General features: G+C 52.4%; 1 protein-coding gene across 1 annotated transcript in view; it reads left to right on the top strand.

Annotated features, from left to right (window-relative positions):
* The first annotated feature begins 4,035 nt into the window (after positions 1-4,035).
* VWA5B1 (von Willebrand factor A domain containing 5B1) overlaps positions 4,036-24,265 on the top strand; it is a 41,451-nt gene continuing 21,221 nt past the window's right edge. The window contains exons 1-10 of the mRNA XM_047082298.1: positions 4,036-4,174; positions 5,667-5,819; positions 7,086-7,356; positions 10,828-10,973; positions 11,753-11,884; positions 12,512-12,636; positions 16,292-16,468; positions 21,104-21,214; positions 23,138-23,340; positions 23,800-23,914. Of these exons, the coding sequence (XP_046938254.1) occupies positions 4,036-4,174; positions 5,667-5,819; positions 7,086-7,356; positions 10,828-10,973; positions 11,753-11,884; positions 12,512-12,636; positions 16,292-16,468; positions 21,104-21,214; positions 23,138-23,340; positions 23,800-23,914 (1,572 nt within the window). The remainder of the gene's footprint in view (positions 4,175-5,666; positions 5,820-7,085; positions 7,357-10,827; positions 10,974-11,752; positions 11,885-12,511; positions 12,637-16,291; positions 16,469-21,103; positions 21,215-23,137; positions 23,341-23,799; positions 23,915-24,265) is intronic.

The following is a 24,265-nucleotide window of genomic DNA, read 5'->3' as shown; positions in this document are numbered from 1 at the left end:
CCGAAGGACAGGGATCACTGGAGATTTACAGGTTCTAGACCACCAAGAAACAGTCTTGGTGTTCAACCATCACACCGGGAACCTCCCATACCCCGGATGTGTCCTATGATCTGGTGGTCACTCGAGACCCAGATTGGGAGGATTGCCTCTCCAGCACCCCCCCAACTCATGTGCAGAAGCAAGCACATCTCTCTTCAGGCCACAGTGTCCTCATCTGCAGAACAGCAATGTACCTCCTACATGGCTCTGAGGATTGAATGATGTACGTGCCCAGCAATTTCGATGTTCGACAGATCTCCCCGCCACGAGATTCTAAGCTCCTTTTTTTTCACAATTGTAATCATTTTTTATTTTGTTTTTTTCTTAATATAATTTATCATCAAGTTTAGCTAACATACGGTGTATACAGTGTGCTCTTGGCTTCGGGAGTAGTTTCCACTTGTTGGGACGAACCCTGGGTGTTGTATCATAAGCGCTGAATCGTGGGAATCTAAGCTCCTTAAGGACAGAGCTGTGTCTCATGTGCCCCCAGTGGCTAATTCGGGGCCTTGAATACAACAAGTGCTTATTAATGCTGGATGAATTCATGAAAAATACACATTGTTTAGGCCCCAAGGAATCTCAAGTTCACTCTTCCTGAGAAGAGAAGGTATTGATATTGTTAAAGGGGTGAGTTCTGAGTGAGTCTGCCCCCTGTTATCACCATCACTGTCATCCAAGCCTCCCTTCCAGGGCAAGGTGCCCCCGTGACGGGCACCAGGGACTGTATGGGAAGATGTCTTTGGCCAAACTCCACCCCAGGATGGACTGAAGCTGAAGTCCAAGTATTCTGGCCAGGAGGGAACCGGGCTGAGGAGGAGGAGGGAGGGAGTGTGGGTGGCAGCTGAGACGGCTCAGGAAATGAACTCCACCACCTTGTTCTACCCCTGGGAGCGGCGAGGCTTTGCTCAGGCCACCAGGACAGAGAACATTCCTGAGAGAGGGTGGCCCCCCTCCTGGCTCCTTATCTGCCTCCTGCCGTCAGTCAGCCTGCCTCGATAAGGCAGGGCTGAGAGGCGTCTGGGCCGGAACCACAAGAGAGAACATAATTATAAAGACGCTGCTGTGGGGCAGAGAGGGCGGGAGCCCCGGAGGAGCCACCTCCACGCAGGGCCATGAGGAAGGCTTGCAGGGGAAGACTTCCCTTCCTTGGGAAAAGGCAGCGCAGTAGCACGCATTGATCGGGCTTTGCTTGGCTCGCGCTCCACAGGGAGGAAAACCTGCCTTGAACTTGACCTCAAATTTGTATTCCCCACCCTTTGACTTTGCTTCCCTGCTGGAGCCCAGTTCCTGCGGGTCCAGGGGTTCCCGAAGGATGAACGGCGTCGGCGAAAAAGTGAAAATAAAATAAAACAAAAATAAAAGTGGACACAGACCACAGCAGTGTGTTGGACTGGCCGCTTTATCGTGGCAAACGTGGCATTATGTTTGCTAGCAATTTCCTTGTAGCGTGCGTCATCTATGTTTTCTGGGCTTTACCTAATTCTAAAATGTTCCTGTGTGTAATCACCCTTTAAGGAATAACATGGTTATTTTCTCATAACGCTCCCTCCTGCCCTTTGCTTATTGATTAATTTCTTACATTATTTTCATGACGTATCTACATTTATCTGTAATCTATAAAGCCTTTGCTTTGCTGTTTTCATGAAAGGTCATCTATCTGTCAACATCTCAAGTGGGACAGTTACAGGGACATGACCTCTTAGTTGTTTCCCTGAACCACTTGTGGTTTGAGGAACAAAAGTGTTCGCCTCGGTCTGAGGTGCCAGGAGGGGGCCAAGAGGGCCTTAGGAACCCACGCCTCAGGCATTCTCAGAGAGACCATGCACCTAGGAACTTATGAACCATTCTGCACCTTAACCAACTAGGTTCAATCATCATCTGGAATGCCTCCTGGGGGCCAAGTGGGCCTAGGGGTTGGAGTAACTTGTGCCCATAGATACGCTCCTTTGTTGCCGGAGTGGGGCTTTCAACTCCATTTGTCTCTCCTTGGCTGGGAGATATATGGGGCTATCCTTCCTTTAGGTAGAGGAGTCTTTACAGGGGGTGGCAAGGGTTAAATGTAGGGCCGCGCAATTTCCTTGTGGAACCTTATTTTCTTTCCCCAGTAGTTCTTTTCCCAGGGGGCCTGTCGAGGGCAATTCCCCAACAGACAATTCCCCAGGTTCTTTTATTTAAGGCCAAATTACATAAAAGCGGGAGGACAAGAAGCTTCACTGTCAGCGGGCCACCGTGCAGTCCCGATCCGTCCACCGCCCGGGCCCTGCCGTCAGGCTGGTTGGAGAGCTCGGCTTCTGGCACTTCCCGTTCCCACCCCACCCTTCAAGCCCAGGGATTACCCAGGAGGGTCCTGGGAGCCCAGTAGATAATGGACACATCATTGCCCCGTGAAGTGCTAGGTCCTTCGCGATGGAGTGACGACAGTCATCCGTTCTCATATCGGTTTAATCAGCACTGAGGGTACAATAGGAAGCACAAAGAGACACGGCCTATCCCTCCAGGAGCACACACTGTAAATGGGATGACAGACAGCAACAAAATAACCTCACACAACAAAATGTATCCCTGCAAATGGATACATTTGCTCTCGGGGAAAGAGACTTGTCTCTGCGGAGGCAGACGAATGAAGGACGCTGGGCACAGGTGGTGTCACTTCCCTGCGGGGCAAAACCCTCCGTTGACACTGAAGGACAAGAAGGAGGTGACTAGTTTTTTTTTTAATTTTTTTGTGTTTATTTATTTTTGAGAGAGAGAGAGCACAAGCGGAAGAGGGGCAGAGAGAGAGGGAGACAAAATTCCAAGCAGGCTCCAGGCTCCAAGCCCAAGGCGGGGCTCAAACCCACAGACCGCAAGATCTTGACCCGAGCCGAAGTCAGAGGCTTAACTGACTGAGCCACCCAAGTGCCCCAGGAGGTTACCAGTTTAAAGTGGGTGGTGGGGTGAACCTTCCAGGGGGTGAACAGCAGAACAAAGGTGGGAGGTCACAGGATACCTCTGAGGAATGGACTGGAAGCCTGGGAGAGTCCCAAAGGCTGGGTGCGGACGTGGTGACTGACTAGCGGTCCTAGGCGGGCTTAAGGGTTTCGGTCTCTGCCCCAGGAGCAGGGTGGTGGGGGAAAGAGACCAAACCAACTGGTGCTTTGCTATGGGGGCGTGGCCACTGAGTAGAGAAATGGCTGGAGGGGGCGGTGACAGTAGATTCAAGAGGCCAATGGGGCACCTCGGTCCAGACAGACGCGGTGGTGGCTGGAATGAGGGTGCAGGTGTCAGGGAGGCGAAGGCACGATGGATGCCGCCGCTTTTCCAGAGGTAAATCACAAGCCTTGGCCATGGCCTGGGGATGGGGGGTGCTGAAAAAGAGGTGCCAGGAATCACTCCCAGGCTTTTGACCTGCACACCTGGAGGGAGGGTGGCCCCTTTCACCTGAGCCTCTTTTGGGGGTGCTCCTCACTCCCCTCACAACCCCGGGCTGCTGGTGGTGGGCAGATTCATTTCAGACGCCCCCTGAAATCAGAGAAGGAAGGATGCGGTGAGCGATTTCAGTTCCCTCATGCTGCACAGGAAGCAGCCTCAGCTCAGAGATTATGGGACTGACATAGGGATGGGGTCAGAGCCCAAGGCCCCGGACTCCCATCCAGAGTTAGGGGAGCACCGTCTGCCGGGGAGGATTCCAGCTTGGCCGTGAGCCTGCTTGGACTCCAGCCCCGATTGTGCCCCATCTCGCTGAGTAAGCCCAAGCGGGTCACCTGTCTTCAGGCCTCAGTTTCCCTGCTGTGACATGGAGGGAAATGAAATTCCCACTTCTCTCAGGGGTGCTTGAGAGATAGCAGGGGTCACTACCTGGGAGGCGTGTGGGGAACATGGAGAGAACAGTGTGCTGGCTGCCTATGGGGGCTGAAGTGGAGAACTGGTTTGGGAAGGGATGGGGGTGGGGTTTCCCCACTTCCTGTCCTTCCTGTCTCTCTTGCAGGGTCTGAAGGCTGAGTAGCCAACGGGATGCCTGGGCTGCTGAACCAGCTCACAGGGGCAGCCCTGCCCCTCACCGCCTCCGATGTCACCTCCTTCGTCAGTGGCTACGCCCTGGGGCTGACGGCCTCTCTCACCTATGGCAACCTGGAAGCCCAGCCCTTTCAAGGTGAGGACCCCTGTTACGGCTGCCCCAGGGCCACCCTGCTCTCAACGTTTTTTCCTCATTTTGACACACACAAGCGGATGGACGTAGGGCAAGTCGTGTAACTTCTCCGAGTCTCGGTTTCCCCATCTGAGAAATAAGAATGGCATTTCTGCCCCCAGAGGCCTCAGAGCCAGTAGCAAATCTCGGGCTTTGGGCTCAGCCCCCACCAGCTGTCCCAGGACTGCCTGTGTCCCACACGGGCGTGCCCACCCGCATCAAGTGGCCAGACCCAACTTTCTCAGGGAGCCACCCTGGTCATCTGTTTAGGAAAATCTCCAGAGGGTGACAAAACAGAACTTGCTGGGGACCCAGGAGACTAAACAACAGGCCAATGTCAGGATGGTCCTTTGGCATGCCACGTGCGGGAAGAACCAGCCTCTGCCCATTTCGTAGATGAGGAAACTGAGGCTCAGAGGGATGGGAGCCGGGGTGGGCTCACCATCAGCCAGGCATTGCGCCGCCCTGGTGTTCGTGGCCACGTTAAATGAGATATAGCCTTGATCCCTCTACTGAACCAGAATCTGCCTTTTAACAAGACCCCCAGGGTGACTCATGTGCTCTTAGAGTCTGGGAGGCACTAAGGTCTAAACACACGGGGCACACACTCTGGGGCACATAGCTCAATAAATGGTGGCTACTTTTTCCATTTGCATGACGACCTCATGAGTTTGGCTCTACTGAGCCCATTTTACAGATGGGGCTGGGAGGCTTAGAGAAGCTAAGTGTCTTATCTAAAATCACCAGGCGAGGGGCGCCTGGGTGGCGCAGTCGGTTAAGCGTCCGACTTCAGCCAGGTCACGATCTCGCGGTCCGTGAGTTCGAGCCCCGCGTCGGGCTCTGGGCCGATGGCTCAGAGCCTGGAGCCTGTTTCCGATTCTGTGTCTCCCTCTCTCTCTGCCCCTCCCCCGTTCATGCTCTGTCTCTCTCTGTCCCAAAAATAAATAAACGTTAAAATCACCAGGCGAGGAGAGGTGGTAGGGACTGGATTAGAACCTTAGTTCTAAGGTTCTTCTTCCTCCAATGTCCCAGCATGCAGAATAGGTCACATAAAAATCCAGATTTCCACTGTGTCTTGAAAACTCAAAAGCCCTGGCCACATGGGTCTCATGTGCCTGCACAGTCAGCTGGGACAGGGGAGCAGGTGTCCCTTTTCCAGTCGCCCCACTGTTCCCACAGTTCCTCTGCTGCACTTGCCTGCTGGCTCCAGAACCACAAGGTCCCAGCCAGAGCCCTCTGGCACCCTCTCTGTGACAGTGAGAACCAACCATCGATCCGGCAGGTCAAAGGCTTGGGTGATGCTGATGCAGGGCGGGGCTGGGACCCTCCGTGGTGCCGATGCAGGGCGGGGCTGGGACCCTCCGTGATGCCGATGCAGGGCGGGGCTGGGAACCTCCGTGATGCCGATGCAGGGTGGGGTGGGGACCCTCCGTGATGCTGGGCCCTTCCCTGGCAGGCCTCTTTGTGTACCCACTGGATGAATACACCACAGTGATCGGCTTTGAGGCAGTCATTGCTGACCGTGTCGTGACAGTACAGATCAAGGACAAAGCCAAGATGGAGAGCAGCCACTTTGATGGCACCCGCATCCGAGCCACAAATGTCACAGGTGAGGAGGACGGAAGGGCCGTGGCAGGGCCTGGGTCTGGCTGGGGTCTCAAGCAGTCTGAAAGGACAACAGTGGGATAGGGTAGAGAGAGCACTAAACTAGGAGTCAGGAATCCTGTGTGCCCTCAGGCTAATAATTTACTTCTCTGAACCTCATTCCTGTTCTCTCACCTCAAAAGCAGGGTGAGGATCAAAGGAGGCGACAAAAGCGTTGCTAAGTTGCCTCTATAGAGCAGAACAGCGTGTCCATTAAGCTCAGAGGTTGTGGAATGAATCACACCAGGGTTTGACTCCCCATCCTGTTGCAAATGGTATGGGCTTAAAGAAAAAATTACACTTCATCCGTAAAATGGAACAAATAATCGTACGCATCCAAAGCCGAACAGAGACGTGATTGTGGAGATGGCAGTCTCTGGTACAGAGTAAGTACCCAAATCATGGCTGCGGATGCCTGCTATTGAGGATACTGAGGCACAGAGAGGGCGAGTGACCAGCCCAAGTTCACACAGCATGTTAGTGACAAGTCAGGATTTGAAGTCAGACCAAGGATCATGTGACATAAGAGACTCTTACCATTGGATCTGTGATCAAAGTGACATTTGTTCACCTGATCATTAAGACAGTCAAGAATCTTCGAATGAGCACCCACTGTGGGCAAGACACCAAGCTGCCTCCAAGTTGTTAGGGCTGCTCGCAGTCTGGAAGAAAAGCTGTACACGCGTCGGGGGAGCCGTGACAGGAGGTGGAAGGCAGCTGTGCCAGAAGGGGTCTGCGTAACGTCAGAGGAGGGAAGGAGGGTCCGACCGGGGACCAGAGAGGCTTTCGTGGAGGGGCTGGTGGCTGCGTGAGGCTGGCCAAGTAGGGGCGAGGGAACGGGCCTCCCAGACAACAGCAATAGACATGAACAAAGGCATCTGCCCCAAAGGTGGGGGGATGCTGAAATGTGGTTCTTTGAGGGGAAGCAGGGTCTGCGGATGGGGGCGTGGCCTCTGTCCGGGTTGTGTGGGTCCCAGCCCCCCACTCCCAGCAGGGTGCCAGTGGGAAATACTCCAGCCTGGCCTCGGACCCACGTGGGTTCAGATCCCGGGGCAACGAGTTAGTTATTTGCCTAGTAACTTGGGCGAGTTGCACCCCTCCCACCCCCATCCCCACACCTGCCGCTAAGCTTCAATATTCCCATCAGCAAAATGGGCTCTCAAACCTACCCCACTTCGAGGGGACTAGAGATAATACGTGCATAGCTGCTGACTCCAGGCCTGTCACTTAGGGACCACTCTGCAAGAGGGGGTTTCCGTCATCCCTCATTCCTGCACGCCGGGGAAGGTGGCTTTGGATGAGGATTTGGAGCGGGTCCTGTTCGTGGTCAACTTGGGGACCATTGTCCCCATGGAGAACGTCACCATCTTCGTCAGCACGTCCTCGGAGCTCCCCACGCTGCCCAGTGGGGCTGTGCGAGTCCTGCTGCCTGCTGTCTGTGCCCCGACCGTGCCTCAGTTCTGCACCGAGAGCGCTGGCCCCTCCAGCCAACAGGCCCAAGGGTAAGGAGCCCTGCCCAGCCCAGGGCGGAGTCTCGGGTGGCAGCAGGGAGGCCGCGGATGAAGGCAGGGGAGTGTGGGGCCGGGGAGAGAGGAGAGAAGACAAGGCTTGGTGGTACAGTAGCCACCACCCGAGTAATTGCTCCCTTCTGCTCGCTTAAGAATCTCCCTGAGGGGGGCCTGGGTGGCTCAGTGGGTGGAGCGTCCGACTTCGGCTCAGGTCACGATCTCGCGGTCCGTGAGTTCGAGCCCCGCGACGGGCCCTGTGCCGACAGCTCGGAGCCTGGAGCCTGCTTGGGATTCTGTGTCTCCCTCTCTCTCTGCCCCTCCCCCACTCACACTCTCTCTCTCTCTCTCAAAAATAAATAAACATTAAAAAAAAATTTTTTTTTAAATAATCTCCCTGAAATGCCCCGTGCTGCTACTGGCCGGAAGCTCAGGTATTTGGACAGCTTGGGATTCGAATTTCCAGGCTTTATTTTTTAATGCACTCGAGGCATTTTCTTAGCACCCTAGTAGTGCTAGACAGACGGTGTTAGGGATGCAGAGGGCGCCCAACCAACATGGCTCCTTCCTTTTTGGGACTTAGGGGGAGAGATCATTATCCAACTAATAACGTAACTGATGCGTAGGTAATTGCTTTTGTATTGCATGCATAATTAATGATGTGAAAAGTGCAATGACAGGGCTGACAGTATGAAAGAGGAACCCGCCCTGGAAGGCCAGGGGCCAGGCCAGGCTTCTCCAGGGACCCGAGACCAATATTTCAGCTGGGAGCTGAGCGATGAGAGGGAGGTGGGCACTGAGAGGAGAGTTCCTGTAGGTGAGAACAGCAGGGGCAAAGGCCCTGAGGTAGCAAGGACAGACCCCAGAGAACTGAAGCACGGGTGACACGAAATGAGGCTATAGACACTTAGGACACCCTGTAGACCTGGCTGACTTTAGAATTCTTCCAAAAGCAACAAAAAGCCAGTAATAGGGGTTTTAGGAAGGTGGGACTGGGAAAACTACAAGCCCAGGACAAGAGGGTTTCTCTGTGCTCTGCCGTGCCCCCCCCAACAAGAAAAGGTGTGTCACAGCCTGAGGCACCTGCTGCTGAAATTGGGGCTCCTCCCTTCCCCCCCACCCCGTGGGGACTGAGGCGGGTGAGCATTTCCCATGCAGGGAGAGAGGAGGCCACGGTCAAGCAGCCAAGGAGCCTGCAGCATTCAGATGTCTTTGGAGGTCTCGCATTTTATCATTCACATGTGAATTTTTAAAATCTATGCCATAGCGTCTTTGTGCCACTCTGGCATAAAAATAACACTTACAACTAATGACCAGCTGAACTGCTTAACTCCCCCCCACCCCCAAGTCTTGTCTCAAACCTTTGGGCCAAGTTGAAATCCGTGAAGATGTACCATATCCATCCAGGACTTTCATACACACCCTGGTAGGACTCCGGGACAGCCGGGAACACGTGCCCATCGGGACACAGACAGCAGTGTCAGCAAATGTCTAGATGCCGCCGACCTCAGGCTGAGCCGGGGGGAGGGTTACGGCAGCTTCCCGTGTGGAGTGAGCCTCGAGTGCAATTTTCAGTCACTACATGAACAGTAATTAAACACCTACTGTGTGCCAGGCACCGTTCTGCGTGCGGGGAATATACAGCAGTAAACCAGACAGACAAGGTCGCTGTCCTCATGGGGCTGGCATTCTGACAGCAGAAGGGCGGGGGCAGACGGTTAATAAAGAAATAAGCCCATAACATGTAATATGTTAGGCAAGTTCTATGAAGCTAAATGCTGTAGAGGCTAGGGAGGATAGACTGGGTGCTATTTTAGCTAGAAAGGACAGCTTAGGCAACATTTGAAGCGTGATCTGAAGAAAGGGAGGGTGGAGATATGCTGGAGGAAGAACATTCTGTGCAGAGGGCAGCGGGAGGGGTAAGTGCAAAGGCCCTGAGGCAGCAGCGGGCATGGTGTGTTGGAGGAGTGGCCGGAAGTCTAAAACATCTAGCAGAGTGCGAGACAGGTCAGAGGGATGATGGAGAGTCAGACTGTATAAGGTCTTGAAGCCTAAGTGAGGACACCTGTTGTCACAGCACAGAAACTTGAGGCACCAGCCAGTCTCAGACCAGGAACACCAGCTTGTGTGCTGTCTTTGTACGTGCTGACATCGGCCCCAAGTCTTCTCTGTTTGAGACACGGGGCCTACCAGAGCTGGGGACACTCAAGACCTCGGTGGATGGAAGAACAAGGGGCCCAGGAGGCCCTGAGAAGCTTATCCCTGCCCGTTCCAGCAGGCAGAGTAAAACACGCTCTCAGGAGCAGCCTGTGTCAAATCCCCAGGAACCTCGGAGCTGTGCACACAGAGTGACACGAGAAAAAATAAGAATAACAGATAATAATACCAAGGGTTAGTGAGGGTGCCGAGAGGAGGAGACTCCTGTCCATTGCTGGCAGAAATGGAAACTTTGCAGCCTGGAAAGCAATCTGGTGAAACACAGCGGCTGTCCTTTGACCCACGAACCCCAGAGACATTGTTTCCTAAGTCCACAAAAGGGATGCAGACCTGCCATGTTATCTGTTAACCCAGGGAGGCAGGGAGAAGAAGTACAATATAACAGATGCCCCCAGGTGACACGCGTCCCAGCAAAGACTGGTTTGCACAGCGCACCTGGACAGAGCTTAAAAAAACAGCAGTGAGCAAAACAAGGGAAGTGATGGGCCACACACACACACACACACCCCACAGGGTGCTTTACAAGGAGACCTGCAGATTAAGCATGTAGAACAAAGACCTTAGAGGGTGTGACCCTGAGGGGTGGGGGATACAGTAGGGTCAAAGACAGGGTGGGGGATGACCCAGAAAGAGAGCCTGGGAACTTGAGCCTTCAGCAGGTGACTCACTGAGCAACTCACTGTCATTATTATCCGCATTTAATGGATGGAAAACCCAGACTTGGAGAAGCAGCTTGGGCAAGGCACCCCCGGCTCACAAGGAAGAGCAGGGATCCAAGACATGGTGTGACGTTGTGTGAACGTCCTCAGCGTGGAGCCAGACTCACCCGGCGAGGACACGCTCTCTGCCAAGTGCTAGTTGTGGGAGCTTAGGCTAGCCGCTACATCTTGCTGAACCTCTGTTTTCCCATATGGGAAATGGGGGCCCTGGGGGACCTGATGCCTCTTCTACGGGAGGTGGTGAGAACGACAGGTGCCAATGCTTTGGGGCACCAGGCCTGGTGCCTGGCCCATCCACTGTGAGTCATTGGGCCTCATGTCGGAGTCCAGGCTCTCCCTGGGGTCAGGTCCCGTGGCCGAGTAAGGGCGTGGGGTGGGAGGAGGCTCCTCAGCCCCCTTTCGGGCTGGGCTGCAGGGAATGCCGAGGCCGCTTGGGACTCACCGTCTTCTTCCATCTTCCTGCCGCTTCCTTCCTTCCTTCCTTCCTTCCTTCCTTCCTGCCACCTCCTCCTCCTCTCGGCCACCTCCCCAGCAAAGACAAGCATTGCTTCGGCACCCGGGCCCTGGACTCCTGGAACAAGCTGTGCCTGGCAACTCTCCTGGACACCGATGTGTCCAACCCCATGGAATACGAGTTCAACTTCCAGCTGGAGATTCGCGGGCCGTGCCTGCTCGCAGGTGAGAGAGGGCCACCCAGACCTGAATAGGGGCTGGAAAGACCTGAGGCCCGGAGGCGGGGAGGGCTTCCAGCAGAAAGCTGCCAGGGATAGAGAAGAGGGGGAGGGCAGGGAAGCTGACCCGCCCAGAAGCACATGGAGCTTCGTGGACCCCCACTTCCTGCTCCCCAACGTGTGGCCCAAAGATGAGCCTCTCCCAACGACAGGCTTCAAGGCTGCCCCCATGCCCACCTCAATGGCTCCCTTGCATAGTCAAATCGGCTGGGGGGTTTTCAGATCCCACCACCCAGATCCCACCCAGAGCTGCTGATGACAGTGGTCTGGGCTGTGTCCTGAACACTGGAATATTTAAGAGCTCCCAGATGATTCTAACATGCAACCAGAGTTGGGGACTATTGTTCTGATGGCTCCCCTCCCCAACCCACTCAAGGTTTTAAAGGGACACGAGGACGCAGTTTCTTGTCAATGAGTGTTCTCCCAGAGCAGCGTGATGGCATTTACAGAGTGCCCAGCTATCGAGCCTTGAGCTCTTGCTTTCTTTATGTGCACTATGAGGAAGCCACCCTTTGACCCCAGTGGACCCTGAGGTCAGGGCAGGAAGGGCCACAGACATCGCCAGTCTAAGCCCCCATTTTGCAGATGGGGGAATTGAGGAGGCCTGTCCATGGTTGCACAGCAGGTCAGGAGCCCCTCATCTCTGACACGGGTCTTCCTGTCCCCAACGGAGCCCCTATGTCTCCTGAGACTCCTGAGCTTATTCCATGTTTCTGTGCCACTCAGGGGTGGAGAGTCCCACCCACGAGATCCGAGCTGATGCTGCCCCATCTGCACGCTCGGCCAAGAGCATCATTATCACCTTGGCCAACAGGCACACCTTCGACCGGCCGGTGGAGATCCTCATCCACCCCAGTGGTACTACGCGCCAGGCGGGGCCCCTGGGAGGCCTGTAGGAGGGAGGAGGTGCTGATCCTGTGTGGCAGAGATACGCGGCCAGCCCGGGAGACAGCGGGGGGGGGGGGGGCAGCAGAGAGGAAACCAGCAATAGTGGCCCCTGGAAACCTGACTCTAGTTGGCGGAATTGAGTTCCTCCTGCCCGGATTCTAGCTCCAGAGGCCCTGGGGGTCTCATCTACCCAATGGGGAACTTGGCCTCCAGGCCAGCTGAGCAGGTAACCTTTGAAATCCCAAGCTCAGGGAGACCCTCGCAGCTCTGAACCCTCAGAGAACAATTCCTTTGTCTCTTGAAGGCTTCATAAAATGTCAGGATCTGAAAAGATCAGAGCCCAGTCTCACCCCCATTGACAGATGGGTAAACTGAGGCCCAGAGAAGGGTGTGAGTTCTCCATGGCCACTAGTCTCCCCTGCCTGACAGAGAAGGAGTCTTCCCGAGACCCCACGCCACTCTAGGCAGCCAGGGGTTCCCTCCCCCTCCCCACATTGGGAGTCCTCCCCACTCCATGAAGATCTTCCTCCTAAACCAAGGCCCCCGACCTTGCCCTCCCGCTCGGACAAGTGCCAAGAGTTGATCTCATCTCTGCAGAGCCCCACATGCCGCACGTCCTGATGGAGAAAGGGGACATGACCCTGGGAGAGTTTGAGCAGCACTTGAAGGGAAGAACGGATTTCATTAAAGGGATGAAGAAGGACAGCAGTGCAGAGAGACAGGTGCGTGTGGCTGGAGCCGAGTCAGCGGCGGCAGAACTGGGGTGACATCGGGGGCTCGGTCATCAGGGGACCCATGAGGATGCTGAGCAGGGGAAGAGGGTGGCTTGCCCGGGTCCCTCCCTCAGCACACTGCTGGCACATCCTGATCACTGTTTCCGTCTGTGGCTGGGGCGCTGCTGGGACATGGATGTCCAAATGCAGCCGTCACTCTGTCTCCCCGTCACCCGGCAGGCACCCTGTCCTCCTGCCTCCTGCCAGCCCACCTTCTCCTAATGCCACCGAGGTGCCTAAACCAGGCGACGTTCTAGGCTGGTGGCAGAAACAACCTTGGTCTTCTCCAGGTCGCTTCATCCCAAGGAGCCCCCAGGTGCCCTCTCAGTCCCACCTTTACCCCTGGGCCTCCATTTTCCCATCTGCTGAATGGGTCTCCTGCTCTTCCTTCCTCTGAGATCCTTGCAACTATTACCTAAAGAATAAAGGCAGAGCAGAGAAAGCCGGAAGGAGACCCTTTCTTGGCCCGCCCCCTCCCCCCATGAAGTGTCAGTGTGAGAAGGCCTCAGCAGGGGGTGGGGGGGGCGGCTGGAGAAGGCTGGTAGGAGGCTGAGCCGGCAGCCTCTCCTGTTCGTGGCTCTGCACACCAAGCCGGGCCCTGAATGCCAAGGCAGGTGCAAGGACGATGGCATGCTTCTTTTTCTGGTATCCCCATTTTAGACGAGAACGCTGAGGTTTAGCACCCAAGAAGAACCACTCAGCTGAGAGGAAGGGAAGACCGTTGGCTTTGGTGACATGAGGTTAAGGACTCAGAGTCAACCCTGTGGGGGCAGCTTGGCTGGATCTAAGAGCCCCTCCCTGACTGGCAGAGGACCATGGCAGAGGGGGAGGGCATGGGAATATGTAGACCCTTCCCTGCTCGTGCCAACCCCTTCAGCAGACATCACCCTGGCAGGGCCTGCTTGGTGGGGGGCAGGAGGGATGGCAAAAGGAAAGGGTCAGTAGCTCACTGCCCCTGTCGTCGCATGTTAGGGACCCCACTGGGAACATCTGCCTTCCCAGAGGGGCTCCCTCACCCAGATGAATCAGTTCGGAAAAGAGGCTGGGGCCAGGTTCTCAGAGTGGGGGTGTCCCCGAGCTCTGAGGACTGTAGCATGTGGGCAGCAGTGGGGGCAGGGGGTCTCCCAGGCCCGGAGCTCCTCTGCCTGCCAAGATTAAATCAATTAGCCCCGGGAGGGTGGAAGCAAATGAGGATTTGCCACCTTGGGTTGGTTATGCAAGTACCCTGTATTCTTGTGAGCTCCGGGGATGACAGGGGATCACCCAGAGCCACTAAGAAGTGATGAGTTTATTGCAATTGGATAAAGGCAGCGGGAGGAGACATTGGTGAATCCTGAGCCGGGGTCCCCACGCCACCTCGCTAAGAGGCAAAACTCAGGTTCCCAGAAGGGGCTCCTGTCACTGGCAGATGAGGCTGTTGCTGCCTTGGGCTCTGTCTTCCGGAAAGCCAGGCTGGGCAGTGGCCTTTGGCAAAGGAGCTCCACGTGGGAGGGAGAGCGTGATCCCTCACGGAGGAGGGAGGCAGGCATCCAGAAGGTGAACATCAATCATGAAGAGTGGGTATGACAAGCCGTCAGAGGCTGTGATTTAGCAAAGAGGGGGCAAATGACACAGAGGAAGATGCCACATACAAGAGACAGATGCAGAGAGAAGCAGAGACAAGTAGAGACAGAGACTGGAAGAAAGGAAAAAAAGCAACTCAGAGATGCACACATAGGTGCCCACACAGATTCATTTCTCATTTATTTATTCAACAAACACTATGTCCCCCAGGAGATGTCAGGCTCTGTTCTAGGCACTGGGAGGACACTAAAAACGACATGTCCTTGTTCTCATGGAGCTTACATTCTAGCACAGACTAGAAGTAAACGAATGAGCAAGTTCAGGGGCAGAGAGGGCTGGGGAACCAAGAAAGAAATACGGCAGAACGATAGGATATAATGCGTGATAAGCATGGGCGCTGCTTAGCCTGGTGTTTAGAGAAAGCCTGTCTGAGAATGAGGCCTGGTGAGTGGTGAACAACGGAAGACCGTGCACAGAACTGAAAGCAGAATAAGGGCGACGCGTCTGGGAAACAGGTGGCCAGCGTTGCCGAAATGTAGTGGGCAAAGATGGCGGGACAGGTAGACAGGGGTCAGGCACTAGGGGGCTTCATAACCATGTGCAAGGCATGGGGGAAGCTGTGGTGTAAGCAGCAGAACGACAAGGATGATCACACTCCCTGCTCTATGTAGAGAACAGACCACAGGGAGGTAAGAGTGGTTGACAGAGGCATTAAAGGTCCAGACTAGAGACAGTACGGTCCCAAACTGGGCTGGGGGTGGGGGGTAGAGACAGAGACAAGAAGACAAGTTCAGAGTGCATCTCAGCGACAGAGCTGACAATGCTTTGCTGAACGACGAGCCGTGGGGGCGGGGGGAGGAGGATAAGAGAGGAACCAAGGACAAGCCCTAGGTCTTGGGTGTGAACACACCTGGGTGGGTGATGATGTCACCTACCGAGTTGGGGAAGGGGCTGAAATGAAAACACTGAGAAACAGACACAAAGAGGCACGCGCACGCAGACGCAGTCAGACGAAGAGGCAGACAGAGGAAATGGGGGTGAGGAGAGAGAGAGAGGTAGGGCGAGGATGGAGGAAATGAGATTCGGCGCAGCGTGCGTGGTGAGTCTGGAAGCAGGGTTCAGCAGCAGCGTGCCAGGGCAAGTGAAGAGAACACACAGAAAGATAAAGAAGTGTGGTGCTGTCCCGCCTTTGATGTTTATGAGTCCATCTTTCTACCGGGCTCTGAGGTGAGCCCTGGTAAGATGGAAAGAGACTCAGGTATGGCTTGCCTGCAAGTAGCGTACAAGCTAGGAGGAGGCAGCCATGTAAGCAGAAACATCGCAATGTGAGAAGCGCCTGGGTCCCCACAACAAACAGCAGCAGATACAGTGACGGTGGCTCCCGTGTAGAGACACTTGCTCTGCGCCAGGCGGCAGGCTTCACGGACATTGCACTTAGTCCATATAACTCCGTGAGGTCAGTACTCTTGTCTTCGTTCCATGCGTGAGGAAATTAAGCAATAGTCAGTTCACCCTGAAGACGCGGGCAGGCATTCTAAAGAGGTAAAATCTGAAGACGGAGTAGGAAGTTATCAGAGGGAGAGAAGCGGTAAACCCAGGGAAACCAAGTTCACAGCCAAGATGAGCCGGAGGGAGTGGCTTAGACGCTGGGGATGAAAGCCAGAGACACACTTCTTAGCTGAGGTCCTGCACGTGTCCATCCCATAACCACCCTGAGAAGGGGGTGCTACTTGCCCCATTTTATAAATGAAGAAACAGACCCAGAGGAGGGACGTGCCCAAGATCACACAGCTGGACGGTGAGAGCTGGGATTTAAACCCCGGTCTTTCTGACTCCAAAGTCTATGCTTGCTGTTTGTTGCCACTGTGAAAGTCTAGCAAACGGAAGAACCGGGTATTGTCGACCTGGAAGTGTCTCTCGTGCGGAGCATGAGTGGGATCTTGACAAAACCTGGTGAGTAACGGGGGACCAGCGTGAGCCCCCAGGAGCAGCTCTGGACGCCTTGAGTGCTCAAGTGAGAGAGTTTTCCTTTCTTCTCCAGACAGAAATCATCCGGAAGCGTCTCCACAAGGACATCCTCCACCATTCGGTCATCATGCTCAACTTCTGCCCTGACCTCCAGTCAGTCCAGCCGAACCTGAGAAAGACCCATGGGGAGTTTATCTTCCTCATTGACCGGAGTGGCAGCATGAGTGGGACCAACATCCACCGTGTCAAGGTACTTATAAGAGGACCCATGCCCCGGGATTTAGGGCTTCAGCACTTCCTCAGCACTCTCTGTTCCAAGCAGCCCTCCTTCCACACCTGAACTACTTTCCTAAACTACTCCAGGACTAAAAGGAACAACTCAACTTTCTAAAATCCATTTGAACACAGACACCCAAACTCAACTTGTTCCCCAAATAAAACCCTGAAATGGATGAGCAGAGGTAGAACTGTTGCCCATTTACCAAGGGATAAAGTCATCATCAATAGCTTTCCTTGGCACTCTGCAAACCTTTGTTGAGTGCCTGCTTGGGCTGAGACATCTCACCAGGTACTGAGTGGAGAGAGGCACAGAGAAGAGAGGAGGGAACTCACATAGCATCAGGTTTATGTGCCAGATACAATACCAGCCACTTAATGCACAGCGTGGTGTTGAATCCAGACAATAATCCCGTGAGGTTGGCCCTCTTGTCACCATTCTCCAAATGGGAAAGCCAATCCTGAAAATTTCAGTAACCTACCCAAAGTCACACAGCTAGTGTGGTCTAAGATCAAACTCATGTCTGTCTGTTCCTACCACCTGACATCAGAGATTCATTGCACATGGCCTCAGCCATTAAGGACTGTGTACAATCCACTAGAAAATATTTGGTTCATTCTTTTTTTTTTCAAGTGCCTAATATGTGCAAAGCCCAGTGCTTGGCCATCTGGAAAGACAACAGGTTGTAAATGTAGTTCCTGGCCTCAAGGCGTTCACAGTCGAGTGAGGGAGCAGCCCTGCTAACCAGTCATAGCTGGGAGCATGGTCCCACTGCAGTGGGAAGTTCTGAAGGAGTACAGAAGAGTGATAAACTTTCCCCCCCACACACATATCCAGAAGTGTTTCCTCTCCTTCAGGAGATTATTCACCTCGATTATGGCATTATCTAACTCTCCTTTGTATTTTTCATTGTGGAGAGGTATGTCTCCTCTGCTGGAGTTATGAACTCATTAAGGGAAAGGACCAGATCTTTCTCATCTATCTCTCCCCATGGAGCCTCGCTCTGTACTTACCCATAAAAAGCCCCCAGTTGCTGTTTATTGAACTGGGTAAAGGCTCATAGTTCAAGGAAATGAAGGATGCGGGAACAGGAAGAGAGACAGTTCTGCTGCTGTCACCTGAAATGTCATCCCTCCCCCTAGTTTGTCTCTGGAGCAAACTCTTGTTCCCAGGGCAACAGGATTGGCAAGGAGGAGAGGGGTTAGATGGGATCTGTGATGCCAGGTATCTCCTCAGGCTTGCCATGACTAGGTTTAATCTTGAAGTATGCCTGAGCAATCATGTATGAGACCCAAGCTCCTGTTTGAGGCCTCTAGACGCTGAGGTACAGGACTAGTTGTCACCTTCTCCCCACCTTTGTCTGCCATCAAAAGCAAGAATTAGAATGGGGAGCTGTCCATAGTTCTGCTGAAGTATGCTCCAGGACTGTGTGGCCATGTGTATTTCATTCCATAGCTGTATCAGTTTTTAAGACATCTCTTCAGTTATTCTTAAGTATCATGGGATCTTATGATAGCTCTTAGCATTTAAGTCATTTTTCCTGCCATTTTCCAGGTAAAGAAACTGAGTCCCCAAGAAGCTAGGTGTTCTCCCCAGCACCACAGGGCTAATGAGGAAGTCAAAGCCTCCCATATCTTGGATCAGGGCTCATTTTCCTTAGGTTGCTGGTAGGGTATTAGAATACTCTTTTACTGAGAAAAGCTCTCTTCTCTATGTCATTTCTGTTGCATGGCTTAATAGAAAGAGCAATGCTTGGGTTTTGGGATCAGTTCTGCCACTGACCTGCTATGTGGCTTTGGACAAGTGGCTTCTCAACTCTGGGATTCATTTATCCTTTCTGCAAAATGAGCAAGAACGATTAATTCAGGGAGGGCAAACATATGTCACACGTCCCTTTGTTCCTCTCTCCTAAGGCCAGACAGACATCAATAATTGACCATGGCATTTTTTTCTCACGCTGAGCCTGGACTCATTCTCTACACCCTTGTCATCTCAGTGGTCCAGGCTGTTACTACCAGTTAAATGGAGTCAGTTTATGAGTGGAAATCTATTTCCTGAACTAAAGACCTTTCCAAACTTTACCCTCTAGAATTTTCAGACAATGACTTCCTCTGACTCTCCTCTCAGTCCTTTCCCCCTTTGGAGTCTCCCCTGCTCTCTTTTCCAGTTCAGCTCACTGAGCTCAAGGTCATCTCTCCACAAATGGCTTTGCATTGGCACAATCCATTCTGCTACACATGCCCCTTTTAGAAAAAGGTACAGAAATCACTCAGGCACACGCTCCTTTCCCCACTGACAACGAGGCCATAGGGGGGTTGCTTGGGGCATTAATTGTGTGCCATTAGGTAGACATTTTAGGGAAAACTAGGCTCAGGAAGGTGGGAGAGAATAGAAATCCAAACAGCCACACCAAGGGGGAAAGTTCAGCCAATTTAATTTCCTGCAGCTGGTCTCATTCTTCAGCTGCCACTCGATGCCAAAAACATGGCTTTAAAAATTCTAATAGGTGTGAGCAGAGACAATCTGTATGGATCAGCAGAGTCTCCCGCTAGCGGGAATATACATTAGTGGCTAATGAAAAAATAAGCAGATATTGACTTCTTTTGTAGAGAAACAAAATGTATTGACACAGGCAACAAAAAGAGACGGAGAGAACGGTGAAGGTTGATGTAAATGTTTGATGTTTGTGGAGGGGGATGGGAGAGGGGCTGCAGGTCTGTGGAGCCTGCAAGGCTGTATTGCTGTGGACGTTGCCAAGACAGACTTGCAAGTGCTTCCTTCTGGATTCTGGAATATAACAGTTTGTCTCTCTGTGAAGTCAGCTGAGATCCCTGGGGTGCCATCAATAAACTCCTTGAGGGTGACAGAGAGCCCCTCATTTCTGAGCTCTGTGCCAAGGCAGAGCCAACATGAATAAGGATCTCTCAGAGCTATGTTTTAAAAGCTGTATGGGGCGCCTGGGTGGCGCAGTCGGTTAAGCGTCCGACTTCAGCCAGGTCACGATCTCGCGGTCCGTGAGTTCGAGCCCCGCGTCAGGCTCTGGGCTGATGGCTCAGAGCCTGGAGCCTGTTTCCGATTCTGTGTCTCCCTCTCTCTTTGCCCCTCCCCCGTTCATGCTCTGTCTCTCTCTGTCCCCAAAAAAATAAATAAACGTTGAAAAAAAATTAAAAAAAATAAATAATAAAATAAAAGCTGTCTTAGGTTTTGCAATCCAGAGCAACTTCTTAACCCTCTGAGCCTCAGTTTTCTTTTTAATGTTTTTCTTTTTGAGAAAAAGAGGAAGAGAGAGTGGGGGGAGGGGCCGAGAGAGAAGGAGACACAGAATCCGAAGCAGGCTCCAGGCTCTGAACTGTCAGCACAGAGCCTGACGTGGGGCTCAAACTCACGAACTGTGAGATCATGACCTGAGCCAAAGTTGGACGCTTAAATGACTGAGCCACCCATGTGCCCCTGAGCCTCAGTTTTCTTACCTGTAAAACAGAGGCATTGCTATTAATATGTTTCTCATTGGGGTGGTAATAATAACCATTTACTGAATGTTTACTAAGTGCCAGGCTGAGGCTTAGAGGAGGGACATAACTAACCCAAGGTCAAGTTAGTAATGGGGCAAAAGTGAGATTTAAACCAACGTACATCTAACTTCAAAATGTATCTTCTTAACCACTGTGCTGTAATGTATGTTAAAGAGATTAAATGAGATAATTAATAGAAAGTGCTTAGCACAGGATTTGGCACATAGTAATTGCTTGATATTTACCACTGCACTGTTCTATCATCATCATCATTATCAACATCATCATCATCATCATCATCCCCTGCCCCCACCATCTCTCCACCTTTCCTCTTTGTCATTATTTATTTCAACAGACCTTCCTCAAGGTCTCCTGGTGTTGTCTAGTTAAGCAGGTTAGGACTCTACTGTTCACAAACTTCAGAGGCAAGGTGACACATGTTTGAGGTTTTGACTCCACTATTGTCAGAATGCTCACCAATGACTTATCGCACCCCTCTGTGCCTCAATTTTCTCTTGTGTAAAAGGGGAATAATGTTGTGCCTGCCTAAAGGGTTATTGCAAAGATTACATACAGTAATGTGTGTTAAGTATCTCCTGGCATTTAACAAATATGAACTGAAGAGACTGTCCCTAAGAGACTTGTCCCTAGTTAACAGTGGGGAGGGGGCCCATCTGATGCAGAAGGCCCTGGATGAAAGCCAGAAGCCTGTTCCATCAACAGTGTGCCCTGGACCCAGCCACGTGCCTCCCTTAGACATCGATTTTGTTTTTGCAGAAGGGAATGGATATTCTCTGCTCTCCCCAACTCTCAGGGTCAGCAGGAGGTGAAAGGGAACTGGCAAATATAATAGAAGGACTTTGAGAAGTCAGGCTTGCTACACGGGTGAGAAGTTTTATGATGATGGCTTTGGTCCAGCCTCTGGTCTCCCTGTCAGCAAATTTCTAGATCTGAGGGAGAAGGCAATGTTGGGTGCAGGCGGGGGGGTGGAAGGCCTGCCTGGAGGCCGCTTCTGGCTGGGATGAGAACACTGGTGTGTGGTGGCAAAGGTCGTAGCTCCTTTCTGAATTCTGAACATCCCTTTCTTGCCTGCCAGGATGCCATGCTGGTGGCTCTTAAGAGCCTCATGCCGGCCTGCCTCTTCAACGTCATTGGGTTTGGATCCACATTTAAGACCCTCTTCCCTTCCAGCCAGACCTACAGTGAGGTAAGGAGGGGGAAGGGCTGGGTCCAGGAGTGGATGGGTGGTGAGGAGCAGAGGAAAAGAAGAAAAAGAAGGAGCAGGTAACCCTGAGGCCAGCCTCAGAAGCCATCCCTCACGTGGCACCTCAGTGATGCCCACAAGCAGAGAACCAGGGAGGCTATCTCTGGGTAGGCCAGTTTCTAACATCTCTTTTTTTTTTTTTTTAGTTTATTTATTTTAAGAGAGAGAGAGAGAGAGAGAGATCATGCACACATGTGCATGAGTGGGAGAGGGGCAGAGAGAGAGAAAGAATGAGAGAGAGAGAGAATCCCAAGCAAGCTCCATGCTGGGCTCAATCCCACAACCATGAGATCATGACCTGAGATGACCTGAGCCAAAATCAAGAGCTGGACCCTCAACTGACTGAGCCACCCAGGCGCCCTGTCTCCTCTTTAGAATAAGGAATGTTTTAGGCAAAGTGTAGGTGTGCACAAAGAGGGGATACAAGGAAGGGGTGGAGATAAGATATATCCTAGGCCTGCCACTCACTGAAGCCTCTGTTTCAAGAGAACGATGGACCCATGCAAGGTTGAGCTAAAGGAGGGAATGGAAAGGGGACTGTGGAGTGAATAGGTGGGGAGGTGGGCTAAGAATAGAACTCACAAGGTTCAAACTACAATTTAGAACAAGAGGGCTGGGGCCCCAGCAGTATGTTCAAAATTGGAGCATATCCTATCCAGACCTAGGAACAGGAAGAAAGTAAGGGAGGGAGAGGAGAGAGGAAGGAAGAACATTTTTCAGTGAAAAATAACTTTATGGGTTTTTAAAATATTTTTTAAAAGTTATATATTGATTGTCCCACAATTTCTAAATCTGGATAATCAAAAAGAAAAAAATTTAAATCTCCCATGATCACATCACAAAAAAAAAAGAAGAAAGAAAGTCCACTGTTATAGGCTTAGTATAAAGCCTTCCAGACCTTGTTCTATGTATTTACACACATTTTTAATAAAGATAGGATTAGACCTGCCACAACACAACAGCCTATCATAAGCATATTTCCGTGCCAGTAAATATTAATCTGCAGCATAATGTAAATGGCTGCCTAGTATTTCACTACACAGGTAAATCGGGACTTACTTAACTATATCCCTACAGTTGGGCATTTAAATTGCTTCCATTTATTTTTCTACTCAGTCATCTTTGTAGCAAAGACTCTGTACCCATCCTTAATGATTCCCTTAGGATAAATCCTTAGTTCTGTTGGCTCAAAAGGGACATATACATTTCAAGACTTTTGCTATATGCTGTTACCCCAATCATGGGAGTTGAAAGAGCATCTTCGTGAATCGGGAGCAGGACATCTGATGTCCAGTGAGAATCTGTTCCTGCTGCAGTGACATCCATCTGGTACAGCAGTCCTTGGCCAGTTGAGTTTCACAGTATTGATCCAGGGGAAGGGGGATCTGAAGCCCACATCGGGGTACTTTGATTTCCTCAAAGCACCATAGGGAGTTAGCATCCCAGGCAGGCCAGGACTCAAGTCTTGAGATTTCTAGTGTAATGTTCTTATATCACTACACCTCCTGCCTTGTTCATCAGAAAAGGACACCTCATGTGTGCTGAGCAGTTGGAGCTTGATGTGCTACCTTTTAAGGGGTGTTTATATTTTTAATGAGGAACAAAGAAAAGACAAAGGTAAGTGAACACACCATCAACAGCATTAGGGCACTGGTAGGGGGTGTTATTGGGCAGAATCACCCCAAATGAGTCGCCATCTATTCCTCCTGTGCACAGACAGGGTTGAAATTGGGAATATGAGTCAATCCAGCGAGACCCAACTAAGATCTAGGGAAACAAAGGGCTTATCCTCCAGGGGGCTTGGAGTCTCAGAGCCATATGGTGATCCTGGGGACTACCTTCCCTGCCTGTGGCACTTCCCTGCAGGAGAGCGTGGCCATGGCCTGTGATAACATCCAGAGAATGCGGGCCGACATGGGTGGCACCAATATCCTCTCCCCGCTCAAGTGGATCATCCGGCAGCCAGTGCACCGAGGCCACCCACGGATTCTCTTCCTGATCACGGACGGTGCCATCAACAACACCGGGAAGGTGCTAGAACTGGTGCGAAACCATGCCTTCTCCACCAGGTGGGCACAGGCTGAAGGTCTAGGGCTTGGTTATCCTGGGTGGCCCTGGGCTGGGGGTGGCTGAACCAGGGCATCATGGAAAGTGCCAGAAGGGGAGGAGAGAACTCCCAATTCCTACAGTGCTTTGCGTCCAGGGTGGTGTAGCTGACTTCAGAGTTTGCCTTTTTGCCTCAAGAGTTCAGATGGAATGAGACGCCCACACCTCTGCTTCCAAAGGGCAGCTTCGTCAGAGGAAGTCCTTCCTGCTGCTTTGACTCTGTCCTGGGGTGGGGGTTGATGGGCTATTGTGAATGTGAGTGCCTGCTGCTGGCCCTCTTCCTTCACCTTCACCCTCTGCCTGATGTTAGGACCAGCTCTGAGATAGCTCTGCCGGCTCATGCTCTGTCCCTTTCCCCACCAAAGGGACAAAGGTGGCACAGAGGACCAGAAGTAGCAGCCTCTCTCCTCCCCTTCTCCCAGGTGCTATAGCTTTGGAATTGGACCCAACGTGTGCCACAGACTGGTGAAAGGGTTGGCAACTGTGTCCAAGGGCAGTGCTGAGTTTCTGATGGAGGGAGAACGGCTGCAACCCAAGGTGGGCGACAGGGGCTCAGTCTCTTCTGGTGCTGGTACCTCAGGGGTGGAGCTGGAACTTCATTTCATCCAGGTCTGAGCTCCCCGCTAGGCCACACTATGCCCCAGTGAGGATCAGAGAGGTGGAGGCCACAGAGCAGGCACCTTCTGGAGCTAGTCCAGGACACTAGATCCACTGGTCTCCAGTCACCGGATCTACGTGCTCCGTCCCCTGGCTGAGCAGGAGAGGGGCTTCTGAAAGAGTCACTGCCTCTATGGTTACGAGTTGTCTTTGGGGTCATTTCTGACCACATTCCTGATGGTGACAAATGGTGGCTCAGAAAAAATCTAAAGGACCCAGAAATCAAGGGGA

The sequence above is a fragment of the Lynx rufus genome, unplaced genomic scaffold, assembly GCF_022079265.1.
Source record: "Lynx rufus isolate CCGP_SWC_20201006 ecotype Redwood Valley unplaced genomic scaffold, mLynRuf1.p SCAF_2, whole genome shotgun sequence".
NCBI lineage: Eukaryota > Metazoa > Chordata > Mammalia > Carnivora > Felidae > Lynx > Lynx rufus.
The sequence above is the reverse complement of the archived record's forward strand: the minus strand, read 5'-3'. Positions and strand labels throughout refer to the sequence as shown.